Raw genomic sequence first — 17673 nt, 5'->3', positions numbered from 1 at the left:
GTTAGTTATTCAGACTCTCAAATAGGTTGTCCACTATGCCTGCCCCTCAAGTATTGGAAATGAGCAACAAAACTTTCTGTGCTGAAACCGAAACTGTCCTTGCTGTCAGTCATTAACTGAAACATTTACATCTATCTGCCAACACAAAGAGGGCAGGGCAACCCTTTTCAGTCTTGTTTGTTCTCTTTTGATGGGCAAGTCAGGAATAGAAAACTGTCTCTTTAAACAGCAAGCAACTTTTGAAAAATGCAAAGAAGACTATCTGCTCGTGCACCCCCCCCCCCCCCACTACTATGGTTGACCCAAGAAAGAGACTGTGCTGAGAGCTCTAGTTACCCAGAAGTTTTAGTTTTGCAGCATATTCAGCAGTTCATTTCACACTTCTCATAATATATTTTGGTGCTGAATTTGATTTTTTCCTCTGTGTGTTATGTTTCTTCAAACCAGGCATTTGAGCTGGTGACTGGTGACTACCTATTTGACCCCCACTCAGGAGAAGGAAACAGTTACACCAGGGATGAAGGTGAGGAATAATCTCATTTCTAATTATCTGACTTGTTATGCTTACACTGTGCAGTTTGGTGAAAGCAGGTTGACCTCATTACTGCAGTTATGATGCCTGTCAAGTTTCGTGGACATGAGGAGTGTCGTTTGACTTTTTTGGTTACATGCTGAAACTAGCAGGAAAGCAATGTTCAAATACATATCTTTGCTGTCATTACAGCTGCAATGTTGCTTTGTCCTCCATAAATTAGAAAAATCCAGAAAACAGAAATAGTAGGTACATGTTTGATGCTCTCTGTCATAGCTGCCTCCAGTATGTATACTACAGTGTGTGTAGGTACATGGATGATACACGGTGTCATATTGAACTGAATATTGAAAATGAGATTAAATTATGTCTGAATGATTAATTCTAGTTCAGACCTGATTTGGACATAATTCAGATGTTGAATAGAAATAAACAGAAATAGTAGGGTAAGACTATTAGCTATCCATTTCAATTCAGTCCTCACCAGTGGCTGATATTGCCACCTGTCAGAACAGGCAACTGCTTTGGAAAGTGTAATGGTGTAATTCATGATTTGAATTATTACAGACCCTTGCTCTCTTTCTTTTCATTAGATCACATCGCACATATCATAGAATTACTGGGTTTTATTCCGAGACACATCGCCGTGGGAGGAAAGTATTCAAGAGAATTCTTTAATAAAAAAGGTAAAGTGGTTTTTATTGCAATTATAATGCCAAAGAACAAATTCCAAATTTAAAAAAAAAAAAAAAAATTGTCAAACTTCTGGCAGAGATTGCCATCCTCCTTCCAATGCTGTCTTTTTGGACCTTTTGGGACTGAGTCTGCCCCTACTTCTTGATGAGCTAAGGAACCATCTGGCCACAGGGCAACCAAGATGGCTTCTTACAAATTTTTAGATGTTGTGTAGTATGTTGTCTATATATGGAAGAAAATTCATGTGTGGAAAGTCCAAATTAGTCTTTGGTTAAAGAAGCAAAAAAAAAAAAAAAAAGGTGAGGGAGAGTAACTATGAATGTGGTTTGCCCCATAACAGAAGAAATGGTAGAATGGTCAGATAATGAATCCCTTACTGCAAAGCCTCCTGATGTCCATTGTTCTAAAGGAATATGTCCTCTAAAGGAAGACATTTTAAAAGTGATGCAGGGCATGTCTAGTAGTCCATATACAGCTAATTCCCTATACGCCATCCTTCACCGCCTCCCTAACCCCCCCCCCCCCCGCACCAACCCCTGCATTTAGTACTCTTGTGATTTTGTTAGAACTGTCCTTTTACTGATGTATTTTCTGTGAGAGAGTCTACTTGTTAGTCCAGGCTTGACCCTGAGTGACAAGACAGAGACTGTAAGAGGACCCTGAGCAGTGCGACTCATCACTGCTGTGAACTCACAAACACAACAAGTGTGTTCCTGCATTGAATTAAGCCGCAGATCACAGAGGGCGAATGCTCAATGTAAATTACGCACATTCATGATATCCAGGAATGTCGTTATACCTGCCACATGACCCATCTATCATGTTTTTGTCCGAAACAGGTGATCTACGACACATCACCAAACTGAAACCGTGGAGCCTCTACCGTGTCCTGGTGGACAAGTACGAATGGAAGACCAAAGACGCCAAAGAATTTGCCGAGTTTCTCCTCCCCATGCTAGAAGTGGATCCTTCCCGCCGTGCAACCGCTGCTGAATGCCTGAAACACTCCTGGCTTCGGTCTTGACCTCTGGCTGACCTTTAGCTCCACTAAATTGGTAAAAGAAACATGGGAGTGGTTGAGTCACACTGATGGAAAGTTACACCAGGCATCATCTACCTTGCCAACAAATAGCAGTCATGTACCATAGCAACTGTTGGCAGTCACCTCCTACCTTAGCAACTGCTAGCAGTGATCTTCCTTAGCAACCACTTGCAGCTATCTAGCTTAGCAACTGGCATGTGACTTGCCTTGTGCATGAATGGGCCCTACTGGCAGCATGGTGATAGTTACTACAAAATGCAAATTTGGTCCTTGCATCCAAGAGGCAAAAGTTTGCTACAGTTGTTAAAAAGATCACTCTAAGAATTTGTTGATTTTTATTAGTTGGTCCTCATATTTGTTGCGATGGCCTTCAAAATGTGACTACACATTGATTAGTGGTAAGACCATAAAAATCATTCTTAGATCTAGATTTAGTTTTGTATTTATGGAGTCGTTAGCATTTCTTATAGTTGCAGTTAAGCAAGGTTTGGCCACAAGGACAAGCTTGCTAACTTGGTAATGTACTGATCACAAACGACCTTTATAGTCATGAGAACTGGTAGATATCTAGTCTGGTAAAAATAGCTGTTAGTATAACTTTTTGAAGCTATCTAGCTTGGTCGTATGAACTGGTAGTTAGGTAGCTTAATCACAACGAGTAGGCAACTTGTTACCTTTATCAGTGAGACCGGATAGCTAGCCTGATAGCTTGGTGATTAGCTTAGTAACTATAAACTTGTGGCTAGCTATCTTGGTCATAAAACTGGAAGCTATTTAGCTTGGTCATAATTAACTGTTAGGGTAACTAGCTAGCTTAATAATAATGAGCATGGAGCTAGCTACCTTTATCATTGTAAACTGATAGCTAGCTTGGTAGTTGGTGGATATGACATAATGAAGTGTTCGCTAGCTATCTTGATCAAGGTGAACTGTTAGCTAGCTAACTAACTTGTTTGGTTGTTGCTAGCTATATGAATTGATATATATATATATATGCTAAGAGGGACATGTTATTGATAGGGACCTTGATGGTTGTAAACTGACGGCTACCTCGGTCATAAGAGACCCCCTTGCTTGTAAAGTACAATGAACCATCCTCCAGTGTTCTAGTAAATGAATTGATATGCTAAACTGTTCTACAATGATGTAATCACCACTGTGTTTGTATTGTACCATAGGTACCATGGTGAAGGATAACTAGGTTTATCAAACTGATATGTAGCTTGGTAATAATGTAGTACTGAAATCCATATTTCATTCTATTGATTGGCAGTTTCTACTATGAATCTCTGTTCATAACCTGATATGGTTGATGAGTAATTGCAGAAACAGAAAAAAAAATAAGGCAAATATTTGAAAATTTCATTATCTGCACACAAAAAAAGAACAAATAAGAGACTCTGTTACTAGCGTACCTCAGTTGCTTTCCTAGTGTCGGTAAATTGTAAAAGCTATGGACAAGGTCGGTCCGCTATGTCGCCGGATTTAGAAAAGTGAGAAATTAACTAATTAGTTGAAGTCTTCTCAATCAGCCATTGTTGTTTACTGGTAATTGTATTGGAGCAGAGTATGATTTGTTACATCAAGTTAAACCAAAATAGTGATGAATTTGGGATTTTAATAGTTTTCTTTAAGTGGCCATTTCTACTCAAGATCTAATGAAGAGATAAGTGGATGCACTCACTTGTTTATACACCCTATGGTTTGGCGTTCTGGAACCGGTTTAAGATATGTACAGTCCTACCCTCATTTTCATAGCTTCCTGTTTGAAACTTCATAGTGGAATAGTATTGGTACCTTGCATATTTACAGTGTCAGATCTAGCAGTCTGCCAGGTCTAGCAATCTGTCAGATCTAGCAATCTGCCAGATCTAGAAATCTGCCAGGTCTAGCAATCTGCTAGGTCTAGCAATCTGTCAGATCTAGCAATCTGCCAGATCTAGCAGTCTGCCAGGTCTAGCAGTCTGCCAGGTTTAGCCATCTGCTAGATCTAGCAATCTGTCAGATCTAACTATCTGCCAGATCTAGTAATCTGCCAGATCTAGCAATCTGTCTCATATTTGACCATCAGTGTTTGGTGTCAGCATCATATTCAGAAAGTCTCATTAGACATTGTTGAGGAGGTTCTGTTGTTGCGTAACTGCAATGCTCATTGTAGTACATTCAGATGTGCTGAGCCCTCTACAGTGATCTTTCTGGCTAACTCTGTTTTATGCCACTTAATTTAACACACTTTGATTTTGAGAGGCTTGCCATTAGTTGGGTCAAGAAGTGATGGGTCCTCAGGGGCTATTAGAATTTGCAAATGTCTCCCTCTATGAGGGTGGCTTTACTTTGTACTTTTATAGATGTAGTTCCTCACATTTCGTATTAGTTTTAGTATCTACTTTCTGCTTTACATGTGCTTCCAGTGCTGAATGTAACCCCTAACAAAGTACAGATAGTTAGATTGGTAGTTTACAACAACTCAGTAATCAGTCATTTAGTAGCGAGACTGCTAGTTAGAATTTAGGCCAAATCTACAAAGACAGTCTTTAGAACTCTGCTGCCTTTAGTCAACGGCTGCATTTGAATCATTTTGTCACATCCTTCATTAAAACCACTGGGTCCTAACACATAACACTGTGAAACTCATTCGGGAATCCTTAGAAGGGAGAATAACATATTTGCAGCAGTGTTAACAAGTATACACATGTAGAGTGAGTCCTCCAAAAGTCTGTGAGAAAAGAAGGATTGATATGACTGGCATTTAATATTTACAAATATAAGTTCTCTTTTCGCTCCTGAGACTTGGCCGTATGTATTTTGCTTAATTATATGACCATTTTCAAAACTGAACAGGTCCGACGTGTATCTGATTGGATAGTCAGTGTCATATGTGAGAGTAACATCTGTGTTAATCTGTTGTTAATCTCCTACCTAAGTGTTTTAGGGTGAAACTGTCTTTACTAGAGTCATTTTCTTTGGTTTCAAGCCACCGGTGTCCCTCCTCTGCAGATAACAGTTCTACAAACAGTGTGCTATGACTATTTGTAAATCAATATCGACTATTTCTCAACTGTAAGTTTCTCAACTGTAAGTTTCTCAACTGTAAAGTTGCTCCTTAATCTACGTCTCTCTTCATTTTTTCTTTTTTTATCTTCTTCTTCATGAACCAAACTTCTGTTATCCCTTTTCCATTCTACTTCAGTCTGTTTTCTTGACATATCTATAAATGTTGTCCAATTCTTCTTCTTCTTCTTCTCCTTCTTCCATCTTGGTCATTCCAATCCTGTATTTTTTGTCTCGGCTTGTCATTTAAGAAGCACAAATCGACCAACGGCAGATGCAGGGATCCAGATGTCTCTTGAAATGTACCCTTATCCCCTGCATGGGATGGGGGGGGGTTAGGTGAGGGGGGTGATGGTTATCTTTTTGTCTTGTCAGTTTGTCTGTTTAAGCCCTACAGATATCACATCTAATGCTATAGGTATTCATTTCACTTGTGTTCTATTCTTTCTTTGTTGTCATAAAAGCACAATGTCTTTAGTTTTTTTCTTTCCTTTTGGTAAAGTTCCGTTCATTAGATGTCCTCTGTTCATCTTTTTTTTTAATGTGATATATACATATATTGATATTGACAAGCACTGTTTAGTATCAAAGCGAACAACTTCATTCAACAGCGATGAAATATAGTCCGTTTTCTTTCTGTCAAGTTTCTTCTCAAGCTGAAATGAAATCTATCACTCCACAAGATGACGGCGCACCCTTAAAGAAACTTGTGTTTCAATCTGATACTTTTAAAGGGCTTCAGTTGTACAATGTTACTGTACTAAAGGGAAATGCATGGTCTTCATTAAGTAGTTGGGTGGGGGGAGGACGGGGACTTAAAAGAGTGTGGATGCCTTAATCACCACAGGACTAATGCATCCAACACTCTTTACTGGGAAGAATATATGTTTAATATAAACATCGGTTAAGAAATTTGAAAGCAAGTAAAACACACCCACATGATGAATGATATTAATTTCTGTCATCTCTAAAGGTCGTAAGATCTACTTCTGCACCATAACTACTCAGTTCTCTGTACTAAAACAATGGTAATTAATGTTGGTAATGGTAATTGATGAATGCTATTAATTTCTGTCATCTCTAAAGGTCGTGAGATCTACTTCTGCACCATAACTACTCAGTTCTCTGTACTAAAACAATGGTAATTAAAAACAATCTTTATAGTTAATTATTAGTTGACATGTTTTTACCAAGGTATTCTTTGGTTTTATCAGAGGTTACAAATGCAGCTTGGGCATAGAGTTTTTATGTAGGGAGTTGAACAATTTTGAAAAGGAAAAAAATCATATGCATTCTAATATCATCAGTATTATCTTATTGAGACCTGGTAACTCACATGGCACTGGATATAAACTATAAATGAGCACAGTCTTTGCTTCCTGTAACATGATTGTAGAGATAAAAATTGACATATTTTTTATTCTTGTAAACATGATTGTAAAGACTGCAAACTGTATAGTCTGATAGGTTGTATAATAACATACAGTGTATCAAATTTTGTGAATAACTCAAATCACTGTAGAAGTGAATCAATGTAAAAATGTTTGAAGATTAAAAATGGTTTTAGTTTGCTATACGTTGATATAGAAAGATTATGGATATCTCTTTTAACCATTATAAATGGGTAAGACGGGTAAGTCATCCTTCATAAATATCTATTATATATGGGTATGACATGTAAATCATCCTTCATGAATATTGATTATATATGGGTATGACATGTAAATCATCCTTAATGAATATTGATTATATATGGGTGTGACAAGTAAATCATCCTTCATGAATATTGATTATATATGGGTGTGACAAGTAAATCATCCTTCATGAATATTGATTATATATTGGTATGACATGTAAATCATCCTTCATGAATATTGATTATATATGGGTATGACATGTAAATCAGTAAATCATCCTTCATGAATATTGATCAAATGGGTATAACAAGTAAATCATCCTTCATGAATATTGATCAAATTGCTGCTTTTACTGGTGAAGGGGTTTTATGCCTCCTCTAAGGATTTTGTTTGCCGTATCTTTGACAATAAACGATGCAAAGAGTTCAGCTGTTGCTACAATTGCTGCATGCTCTAAGAGTCACTGGTGTATTGGCAGATCTGGTGAACTGTTGATACACAGGATTTAAAGATTATCTCCGGGAATCCACCTTCTTATTTCTGCCTTGAAGATTCTTGCTATTAGATGAACACAACTGTGATCAGTGTTAAGCAGGGACATCTATATGCCAATTACTGGGAACTGAAAACTCAAAAGAGTAAATTCAGGTTAAAAATGATTTTGGTGAATCTTTAAACCTCGTAGGATCAACAAAAAAGTCATAAACAAGTTTTGTCATAATTGATACCTCTAATATGCATCCCATTGTACTTCTGTTTTATGTCAGATTACCAAACATGACATTAAAAAAAACCTGTCATGCCTTGCGACAATCAATGTCTGATTAACACTGGAAGAAATTACTATTGTTTTAATGTCCCACAAATTTCGATTCACGATTGGTTTGCAGAAATAGGATTGCTGTATCATCTCTTTAAATGCTAGGTCATGAAATTTACTCTTTCTGATGCTGCATTTATGTTTTTATCTGTAGGGTTGTCTAGGCAACTTAAAGATATACTGTGTTCTCTGTGCTAAAAGTGAAAATGCAATTGAATACAGCAAACACTGGTGATAAAGAAAAATATTTAAAAAAAATTAATAATACAGGAAAAATGGGATTTATTTCGTCAATATTTTTAGGAGATTTTAAATATAAAATAATGTTACTGTTGTATGATGTTATTTTGCAGAAGCATGGTTTCAGAGTTAGTAAGAGATTAGATTTGGTCGAATAGGTACTCTCTTAAAACTACACAAATTTTTGTCACAGTCTGTAACAGAAATTTAATTGGTCGGTTAGGAATCCGTTGCTTCCCATTGCTACCCCTTCATGGATACCTTCTGATATGATAATTTCAGATCATGTTGAGTTTTATTAGAAAGTACTTGCTTCCCTCTATTTTCTTAGTCTATTTGCCCTCCCTACCAACCTTCCCTTCAAGCATCCCAATAATGAATGTACTAGTAATACTATTAATACATTAGTAATTAATACAATAGTAATACTAGTAGTACATCATCAAAGCTATGAAATTGGATATGTATAATTTATCTCATGTAAAAGGTTTGCTTTCTCTATACTTGTAATGGTGCAAAATGTGTTAGCTTAAAAGATCTTTTTTTTGTTGTTGTAATTACCAGGTATGCATTCTACAGTATTGTTAAAACTTTTAAGTGCAAATATTGCTTGAGAGTGAGGCATAACTATGGTGGTTTGTAGCTGGGGTTTATTTTTTGGGAGGGGAGGGGTTGGGGAGGGCCGGGAGTTTTTTTCTTTTTTTATTGTAAATGCAATAGGAGATGTTTGGAGACTTTTGCTCAGGTTATTGTGAATTGCATTATGTACTAAAGTTTGTCGCGACCCTCTCCACCCTTTAAACAGACGATGTTGTTTGTTTTCCACAGTACCAAGGATGATGAGTCAGTCGGACAAGGTTGTTCATATTTATTACAATAATATTTTCTGTCCATATTACATCAACAGTGCTTACAAGTATTGTACAGTAGCATGTAGAAATATTTTTGATGCTACGTAAAAATAATAATAAATTTGACAGGTCTCAATTCAACCTGAATTATTACAAGTTTTGTGTGCTTTTATGTTTCTTTCATGTTTCTGGTTTCATGACACTGTAGAATATATCATGCCTGAGTAGAGATGAAGGTCGGATCCCATGTACAGTTATGTCACCCCCTTCCCATACTCGGAAGCCTTCTTAGGTTCATGGTATGTCTGATGTATTTCTCTAATGGATCAAAGCCCTGACTGGATCCATCATTGCCTATACCTGCCCCCTCCCCCTCACCAACCACCCCCTAATTGACCATGACACCCCAAAGCTGTAGTGTTCCAAATTTCAACCCCTCTATATCTAACATCTGATTGCAGGAGTATCAACTATTAAACAAGTGTGAAAAGGCCTTTTCTTTTACATATCAGGAAGAACTTACCTTTTCATGAAAGCAAAACAGAGATCTCAACCTGTGTAAAAGCCCCAAGTAAAACATTTGTTCCTGTTATGTACACAATAGCACAAATAAAACTCCTTTCACAAATTAGACTTCTTTTTTTAATTGAGTCATGACATATACTAAATGCTCTTATGTCAAAGCATGATTGTATTTAGCAAATTAATATAAAAAAATGGACTCTTTTTATGTTGGTAATATGTTGGTTAAACAATTATTCTAGTGACCCATCTAGAAATGAAATACCATTCCTTTGGAGTCCAACACATTTTGACCATTTACCAATAGGGAAGAAGTTGTCACTCCTGGAAATCTGCAAATTTGACATTTCAAGCTTTTGTCTTTCTCTGTTTTGTAGATAACAATCTGCTGTTACTTTCTTATCCTTCGTTCAAATAAATGCTAAACCTCATCCTTGTACCCCACCAAGAAAAGTCCACAGAGAAGAAAAAGTGAGTTTATATTGTGTTTATCTCTTATTTTTCCATTTTTGTCCCATTCAATATATTAATGACATCAATAACCATTCCATTTTGTGACTTTTCTCGTAGTTGCTGATACAAGGACATGGTGCCTCCAATTAAGTCTATGCAGAGGCTAAAGTACTTTAAGCAGCTCAATCATCAATTGAAGATATGGGAAGTTGTATTATGGGAAGTTGTATTATGTGGGAAGTTGTATTATGTTTTAATACCGATATCAAAGAACATCAAACGCTTCATGCACGCAGGAAAATAGCCCCACCTCTTTTTCTCTTCACAACCCCACACGCACCAACAACCACCCCCCCCCTTCCTTGCCTGCAGACACAATCGGTTACTGGAATAATTATGATATGTACAGATTCATTGACATGGAATATTATTCCTCAAATGTTTACTTATGAAATCAAATCCATGTAATTATTCTCCATGTCTTTCTGTTCTGGCACCAAGCTTGGGGGGATTTATGTAGATTCATTACTTCATAATAAGAAAAGAAAATAACAATATTTTTCTTGGAGGGTAATGAGCTCTGTACTTGCATAAACAGTTTTCTGTCTGTTGCAAATAACAGGTTTATACTGTTCTCTCTACTTCACAATGGTGAGAATAGATACATGTCCTATATGTGTTGCATATTCATTGCTCTGCTGTGTCACTTTAATAGTCTGAACTAAGATTCATGATCAATTTTTATTTTTTATTGTGCAGGTTTGTGAGTGAAGACCAGTGGAAAACTGGTGGAGAAATTTTGATGAGCAGCTTACAACATTTCTGGCAAAGGGTGCTTCAAGGAGGCTCAACCTATGTTTCTAAATGAACTGTTTTTTACTTTCCAATACAACGATATTCTTATATAGCATCGAAAATACCTACCACCAAATAATCTGTCCAAATTAGACGGAAATCGTATCTCAAAAGTTGAATATTATTTTGGGTTTTGATATATTATTATAAACAATATATTATTTGTAATATGTGATTGAAAGCCTACTTAATTTTTAGAACCTTAAACAACAAAATGTTGGACATCAGGCAGGTTTGTGGAACAATATTGTTTTGGCAGGTCGATCTGGGTAAGACTAACATAATGTATGTGAAGTACTGATAGCTGAGATAAAAGGAAAGAGTAATAAATTATATTTGAGACAAGAATTTGCATCTGAGACAGAGAAAGAGAGACGTGTATTGAACAATAATCTACTCTTGCCGTAGGATATCATTGCCCTTCTCAGCAGAAAGCAATGACATCAATGAGTTATTCAATTCCAAAAATTTTTCCTCTGCTTTCGCGCAAGATCCAGATTATCGAATCAGTTTTGATTTGCTCTGTGTTATTTCACAGATTACTAACGCGCAGTTTCCTTTTAGGCTCAGATTGATTCAATAAAATGAAACACAAAGTCCTTGGTGAATAATTTAGAATCTTATGTAACACTTCCAGCTGCTGATTTCAGTAGGCAGTGAAAAGTTTTATCACCATTGGTGAGAATATCAACAACTTGGATGTTACATTTTCTTGAAATATCATAATTGCTTCCTATAGGTCAAGTTCAAATATTACCTTCATATTTACATATCATATTTTGAGGTTTTCCTAAAGGACTCCGGCTTTCATATGGCAGATCCAATGTTGTTGCTTTGTTCAATGTTGCTGAGAAAGTCAAAATGTACTTCAACCTTCTCATTTTATTACGTTCATGTCTTCCATTTGCAGATTTGCATAATTTTGTCATTCAATCACAAATATATTAGTGCATGATATTTATTATACATGCACAGCATATTTTAAGTCAGTGTATACATTTATCAGTGTTCTTTTCTTTTATTCATATTGTCTACAACTGGCTCTAAAAAAGTACCAAAATTGGCCTCAAATGCAAATATAAAGCAAATTACAGTGTGAGAGGGCACTATAGGAGCTTTTGTTTCATCCCCCCCCGGCCTAATCCTCAAACAAAATGCATCGTAAAATTGAACATTTGCCCTGTTCACAAGGACAAGTTTTTAATTGAGATTTACGAGAATTTTAAGCCTCAAAAAGTCATATCTAAGAATCGCCTCTGCCATAAAGTTTATCTATCATCATTTGCTAACATATATCAAAATATATTTTCCTGAAGGCCTTCATCCTCCAATTTTTTTTTTCAAAACTTTTAAGAGGGAAGGTTAAAAGTAGACAGTTAAAAACTTGGTGTGAGAGAAGGTATTGCCAATTGATAATAACATACATCCTTGTATTTCAAGAGATGAGCAAAGGTGACCATTTTTTATTTTCTAACATATTTGGGAGCAACTATTGGCTATCACAAAGATATTTTTCAATTGAGTTGCCAGTAATAAATAAAAGAAAGACATTCGTTGAATTTCACAAAGGGCTGCTCAATAACTTGAAATGCAGGGGTACAGAAATAATAAAAAAAAGTACTAGAAATGGATAAAACTCATTCAAAATTTGACATTTTAATCAAATCATTATTTATCATTCACAATATCATGACCTATAATGTGACTTCTTAAATTTCCCTAAAAAAACAACAATTACCATTTTGGTGTGGAGCAGTTTGTCTTATTTTTTATTTGAAATTCATATGCTTTATATAAAATGATGACATCATCAATACAACGTTCCACATAATTTATGGATGAACTTGGATGGACAATTCAGTGTGAAACTTATTGGTGAATGTATATTATGTTGCACTAGAATATTCAACTGTATCGCCACCCTTCAGATCACCTTAATTTCTTCCTTTAATATTGGCCAAAGAATAGTACAACCAGCTGATCCCTACAAATACAAAATACAAACTGCATCTTTCGAAACAAAATATTTTACTTTCATTTCCAGTGAAGTATACACTGACAATTGTTTCAAAGTTACAAGAACCAACATATGCCACAATAAATGGTATACGTAAATTATGTGTGTAAATTATGTGTGTATATTATGTGTGTATATTATGTGTGTAAATTATGTGTGTATATTATGTGTGTAAATTATGTGTGTATATTATGTGTGTATATTATGTGTGTATATTATGTGTGTATATTATCTGTGAATATTATGTGTGTACATTATGGGGTAAGCCAAGGCATCTCTTGTTGTCACAATCATAAATAACACAAACACAACATAATGTTTTTAATATGACTACTGCCTTCCTGCAGCACAAAAAATATATAAAGAAGACTTCAATCTACCTGTAAGCCAGGTTATATTTGTTTCCTTGTTTGGTTTTCAAAAATAGTTTGAAATGAACATAGCTAGAATAAATCAAGCTTGGTTGAATACCCTGTATGTATTTATTTCCCTGTGTAACAGAATTCCAACATAATATAGCAACCGAAATCTACAGATATAAATCAATGTTTTAGATGCTATAACATAATTTATGGAACCATGATTTCCTTGAGTCTTGTAGACCAGACCACGGAGGTCTTCATCTTGTATGACACAGAGAACAGAGTTTGTTTTACTTTATGGTTATACAGATACTGAACCTACTCATGCTTTCACATCAATGTTTGAAACAGGTATTGCACTTTACATACTGAAAAACAGTAAACAAATTGAAACTTATAACAATTCTGTCAGTTAAGTCACCCACCACGCACTTTATAAAACTCTGCAACAAACTACAGATAAACATAAAAACAATGTCCATAAAAGTTAAAGAAAGGCCCTTCAGATCATTCCCTTTGTAACTCTCTGCTACCATACTCCTCCCTCCCCTAACCCCACCCCTCCAATCTTAAGAATGCTGGTTTAAGTCACAGCAATACCATATGACTGCAGAAAACTTGTCAGTTTTCACTGCTTTTAATGCCCATAATTCACTGAAATATTTGCTATTATTTTGGTGAGGGCTCATGTCAGTTCTCTCACTGTTAATAATATCAATACACACACTTTATAATATAAATAAACACATTCAAACCCTCATATTGCACTTTCTTGTAATCTCTCATATAAAGGGGTCACCGTTATATTGCACTTTTGTTATCTTCTGTGATGGTTCACGTAGACGATAAAACTGCGGTTATGTTCAAATAGAACAATATGATTAAATATTGGCAGAGACAATAGTAAGCATAAATTGACCAATGGATGCGCCTTTCTAAGTGCTGGGTAGTTCAAAACTTTTGAATATTGTTTGGATCACACAACTTGATTATATATATACTTTGTGAGAACCATGCAATTCCATGGGAAGGAGGAGGAAGGTAACCGTTAAATTAATAAATAAAAAGGCATCTCAAGAAATTATTTTCATATTGGGCAATTTGCACTGCGCTTATATCACTTTTTTGTCCATTGAGATGCTTTAGATACATTTCCCCTCCCTCCCCCCACCCCCACTCCTTCCCTTCTCTCCCATCATTTTCATATTCAAGCAACTTTCTTCAAAGACCATTAAAGCAACAAGAATGGTCTTCATTCGACCAATGTCATTTTTTGGAATTATTAAATTTTTAATGATCTTAAAAATCATGCTATTTAAATTAATACATTGACAAATTCTTAGGATTTCGCAGGCAAATAACCAGGTCTTAGACTGAACAAGAGTTCAATATGTACCGTTAAATGTTATCGCCAAAACTTCAATGTCACCTCCACAAAGATAAAATAATTTATTCGCTGTTTTATTAAGAGTACAATGATTTAATGGCTGTCTGTTCGTTACTGAGATTACTGCCTCTGACGTATAACAGGTTAACCACTGGCATGGTTTCATTCTTGTGGAAGCCTAAGTGAATGTGAACTACACAAGAAGATAAGAGATCATTCTTTTCTCGTATTTTTTGTTTATTCACTGTTTTAATAAACACAGATATCTGTGCGTCAATTCGTGGGAAGGGTTGCCACGGCAACTGACTAATGTGCAACGGTAAAACAGTCAAAGCTCAGCTGCTTTGGTACATAACATCCTGGAATATTTCCCTCCCAAGACTAATAATTCTCAGACTTCTTTAAAAATCAAAACAATCCTATATTTGCAGAGAAAATGGTAAGACTTGTTGGTTATAGGTTTCAGAAAAACATGCAAGTATGTGCACAATTTAGAAGGTCATCTGTCTTGACCCCAATTTTGGCGTACTAGAAAGCGACCAAAACGTTATTATTATTTTTTTTTCCCAGATTGTATCACCCTCTAAATTATTCTCAGATGTAATCTGGAGTGCAAAATACGACATGGCTTGGATAATAAAAAATGCTGGAGAAGTGACAGTAATTGCAAACGCCCTGGTGAAGTTTGAAGAGAATTAAGTGACCATTAGTTGACATTCTAGCACAATCGTACCATGCATTGACCTTTTAAAGGCCGTTGTCTGTACTGGCCCGAGGGTTGGTTAGCATATACAATTCCCAACATAATGTGTGTTATTAATGTTCCTTTAAGATTACCAATCACTGAATTCTAAGCTCTAACAAATGATGATAGCAGAGAAGAAAACAAACTATTAGAATATGACATACAAGGTGATCTCATCCACCATAAGGGCCAGGGGGGGGGGGGAGGTATCAGCTTGCATCCTCTCTGGCTATCAGCATGTACATCTGGAGGGTGAAAGTCCAAGTGAGGGAGGGAGCAGGTCCTGTCACACAATATTACTTGATAAATTTAGTGCGCACGTTAGGTGTACACCCCCACATTCTTATATATTTTCATGGCAGATGTCTGACACTTCAAGTGGGTAGTTAAATATGAATAATGGGCTTTACACACAACATCTATATTAATCGCTACAAACACGATTGAGCTTTTAATGGCTCTGATGCGCGAGAGGCCTCAAAGGGTCATCATACAGTACCAATGATGTGCGCAGTTCCTTCTCTTGCCTGTATGAGCTTAAAATTTACTGCAATAATTAAATGACCTCTGAAATACATGCTTTGTGTATAGCTCTCACTATGTACGAAAATACATCATTGAGCCACCTCCATAGAGGTACCTGTAGATTGCAGTCTGAAAAGATAATTTCCTCCAAAATACATTTGATACACAATTATGGAGTGTTCTGCCGAAAACCAGAAAAGGTGTTTGCTTTGATGATGTATGTTATGTGCCTATATTTAATGAAATTTAAAAAGTGATAAAACAAAATATGTACATGTTTGTATGTAATTCCAGCTTTAGGTTTTGAAATGATGACTACCATTTCCATACACACATTTGATATTTACAACAGTGGAGATTTGTAATGTTTATGTCGGTGCAATTAAATACTCATAAGATTAACGCTGTATATACTGCAATCAAAGTATATAGAATGTGTTTTTGAAGGTGGCCAGTGTTGCATTTAGGTGCACAATATCATTAAAAAAATGCCATTCTGGTCCAGCCATGCAACTCATAGAATAAGTATAACTTCCAATATGTTGAATATTGTACTCCACTCCGAAATATACCAAAATCCTCATATAGTCCACTACTCCGCCTCTTTCGGGCACCATGTCAAAAAGTGGGACCCTGAAGGGGGGGGGGAGTGGTTCAGCATCACTGAAATTTCAAACAATTAGGCACTGTTGGACTGCAGAGATTGTTCACTATAAATCCAGCCTTGCTTCAGGGGAGTTTTCTCTGTCGCTTCTGCTCCTCTTATTTTTTGACGAGTGTGGTGCTGCATGGTTCATTATAGCATCAATCTCTTCCTCCTCTGTCAGTGGCAGCTTTCCCCTTAAACCACGACTTAAATCTTTGTTACGTAGGGCATCGAATCAGGAGGAGGAGCAGAGGCAGTGGTAAATCCAATCTGGTGGTCCTCAGAGTAATTAGGTGGCGCAGCAGCACCCAACTGATGGTGAGGATCATGGTACGGAGGTGGTGCTTGCATAGACGGGGATGAAGAAGGCTGGGGTGGGTATCCAATCTCCTCCTTACAGGGGTATGCCTCCTGTGATGGTAGAGGCGGGTGACTGCTCTGTGGAGGGTAAGGTTCTCTACCACCGATGTACGGCGATGTCGGGTACGGCTGGGGCATTGGGTGAGGCATTTGTTGTGGCTGGGGAGGCATATGAGGTGCATGTGGATTGAAAGGGTGATTTGATGTTGAGGCTACTCCTGGTGGCGCTGATGGCGGATAGAGTTGGCGTTCAGTGTCAGATGGAGTTGCTATGGTGCTAACTGTCGTATTCACTGTTCCATCCAGATTATCTGTATAAAATAAAAAATAGGGTTAAGATTATCTGAAACAAACACTAGGCGGTATCATAAATTCACTTTCATCATCACTGAAGTTCTCCCATATTAAAGTGTGTGAAGACTCGCGCAAAAAGAAACGTCTAATGACGGTAATCTGACCTAGTTTCGAATGAGGTGTAACAGAAGTGTTAGACACTACCATCGATCCCAGAAAATACACACACAGCTTGCTACCGTCGGTAATTAGACGCTAGTGTACAGTCAGTACATACAGCTGCGGTCAATACCCACAGCATAGTACAAACGATACATCGATGGATATCTCAGGTCCAGCTAAAGATAACAAGGTATCACGTTTCGTTTACTGTCTGCATTTTGTAACGACAAGCAGAAAACTTCACTTGCAAGCAACAGAAAGTTAACTTTTTCAGAGCGCGGCACGCGGTTTGGGGCGAGTCTTCAATGCCTTTAAAGAGAACTTTATTTTAACATTATAGGTCCAAAAAATGTTTGTTCTTGAAAATAATATTTCTTACTGATAGTGAACATGAAAGCATAAATTTCATAGTATACACATATATATATATACCAGGCTATTTTATATCCTTATCATTTCCAACGCAACAAACTTCG

At 36.6% G+C, this 17673-nt stretch overlaps 2 protein-coding genes across 9 annotated transcripts in view; one reads left to right on the top strand and one right to left on the bottom strand.

Annotated features, from left to right (window-relative positions):
* The window catches only part of LOC139962244 (SRSF protein kinase 1-like), a 95503-nt gene extending 86478 nt beyond the window's left edge, over window positions 1-9025 (top strand). For all 7 annotated transcript variants that reach the window (XM_071962288.1, XM_071962290.1, XM_071962289.1 and 4 more), the window contains 3 exons: window positions 448-523; window positions 1126-1218; window positions 2068-9025. In XM_071962288.1, the coding sequence (XP_071818389.1) occupies window positions 448-523; window positions 1126-1218; window positions 2068-2252 (354 nt within the window). In that variant the 3' untranslated portion in view covers window positions 2253-9025. The remainder of the gene's footprint in view (window positions 1-447; window positions 524-1125; window positions 1219-2067) is intronic.
* Window positions 9026-12616: 3591 nt separating this feature from the next.
* LOC139961820 (uncharacterized) overlaps window positions 12617-17673 on the bottom strand; it is a 42695-nt gene continuing 37638 nt past the window's right edge. For both annotated transcript variants that reach the window (XM_071961363.1, XM_071961362.1), the window contains exon 4: window positions 12617-17052. In XM_071961363.1, coding sequence (XP_071817464.1) covers window positions 16589-17052 — 464 coding nt within the window. In that variant the 3' untranslated portion in view covers window positions 12617-16588. The remainder of the gene's footprint in view (window positions 17053-17673) is intronic.

This window comes from Apostichopus japonicus, chromosome 20 (assembly GCF_037975245.1).
Source record: "Apostichopus japonicus isolate 1M-3 chromosome 20, ASM3797524v1, whole genome shotgun sequence".
NCBI lineage: Eukaryota > Metazoa > Echinodermata > Holothuroidea > Aspidochirotida > Stichopodidae > Apostichopus > Apostichopus japonicus.
The sequence above is the reverse complement of the archived record's forward strand: the minus strand, read 5'-3'. Positions and strand labels throughout refer to the sequence as shown.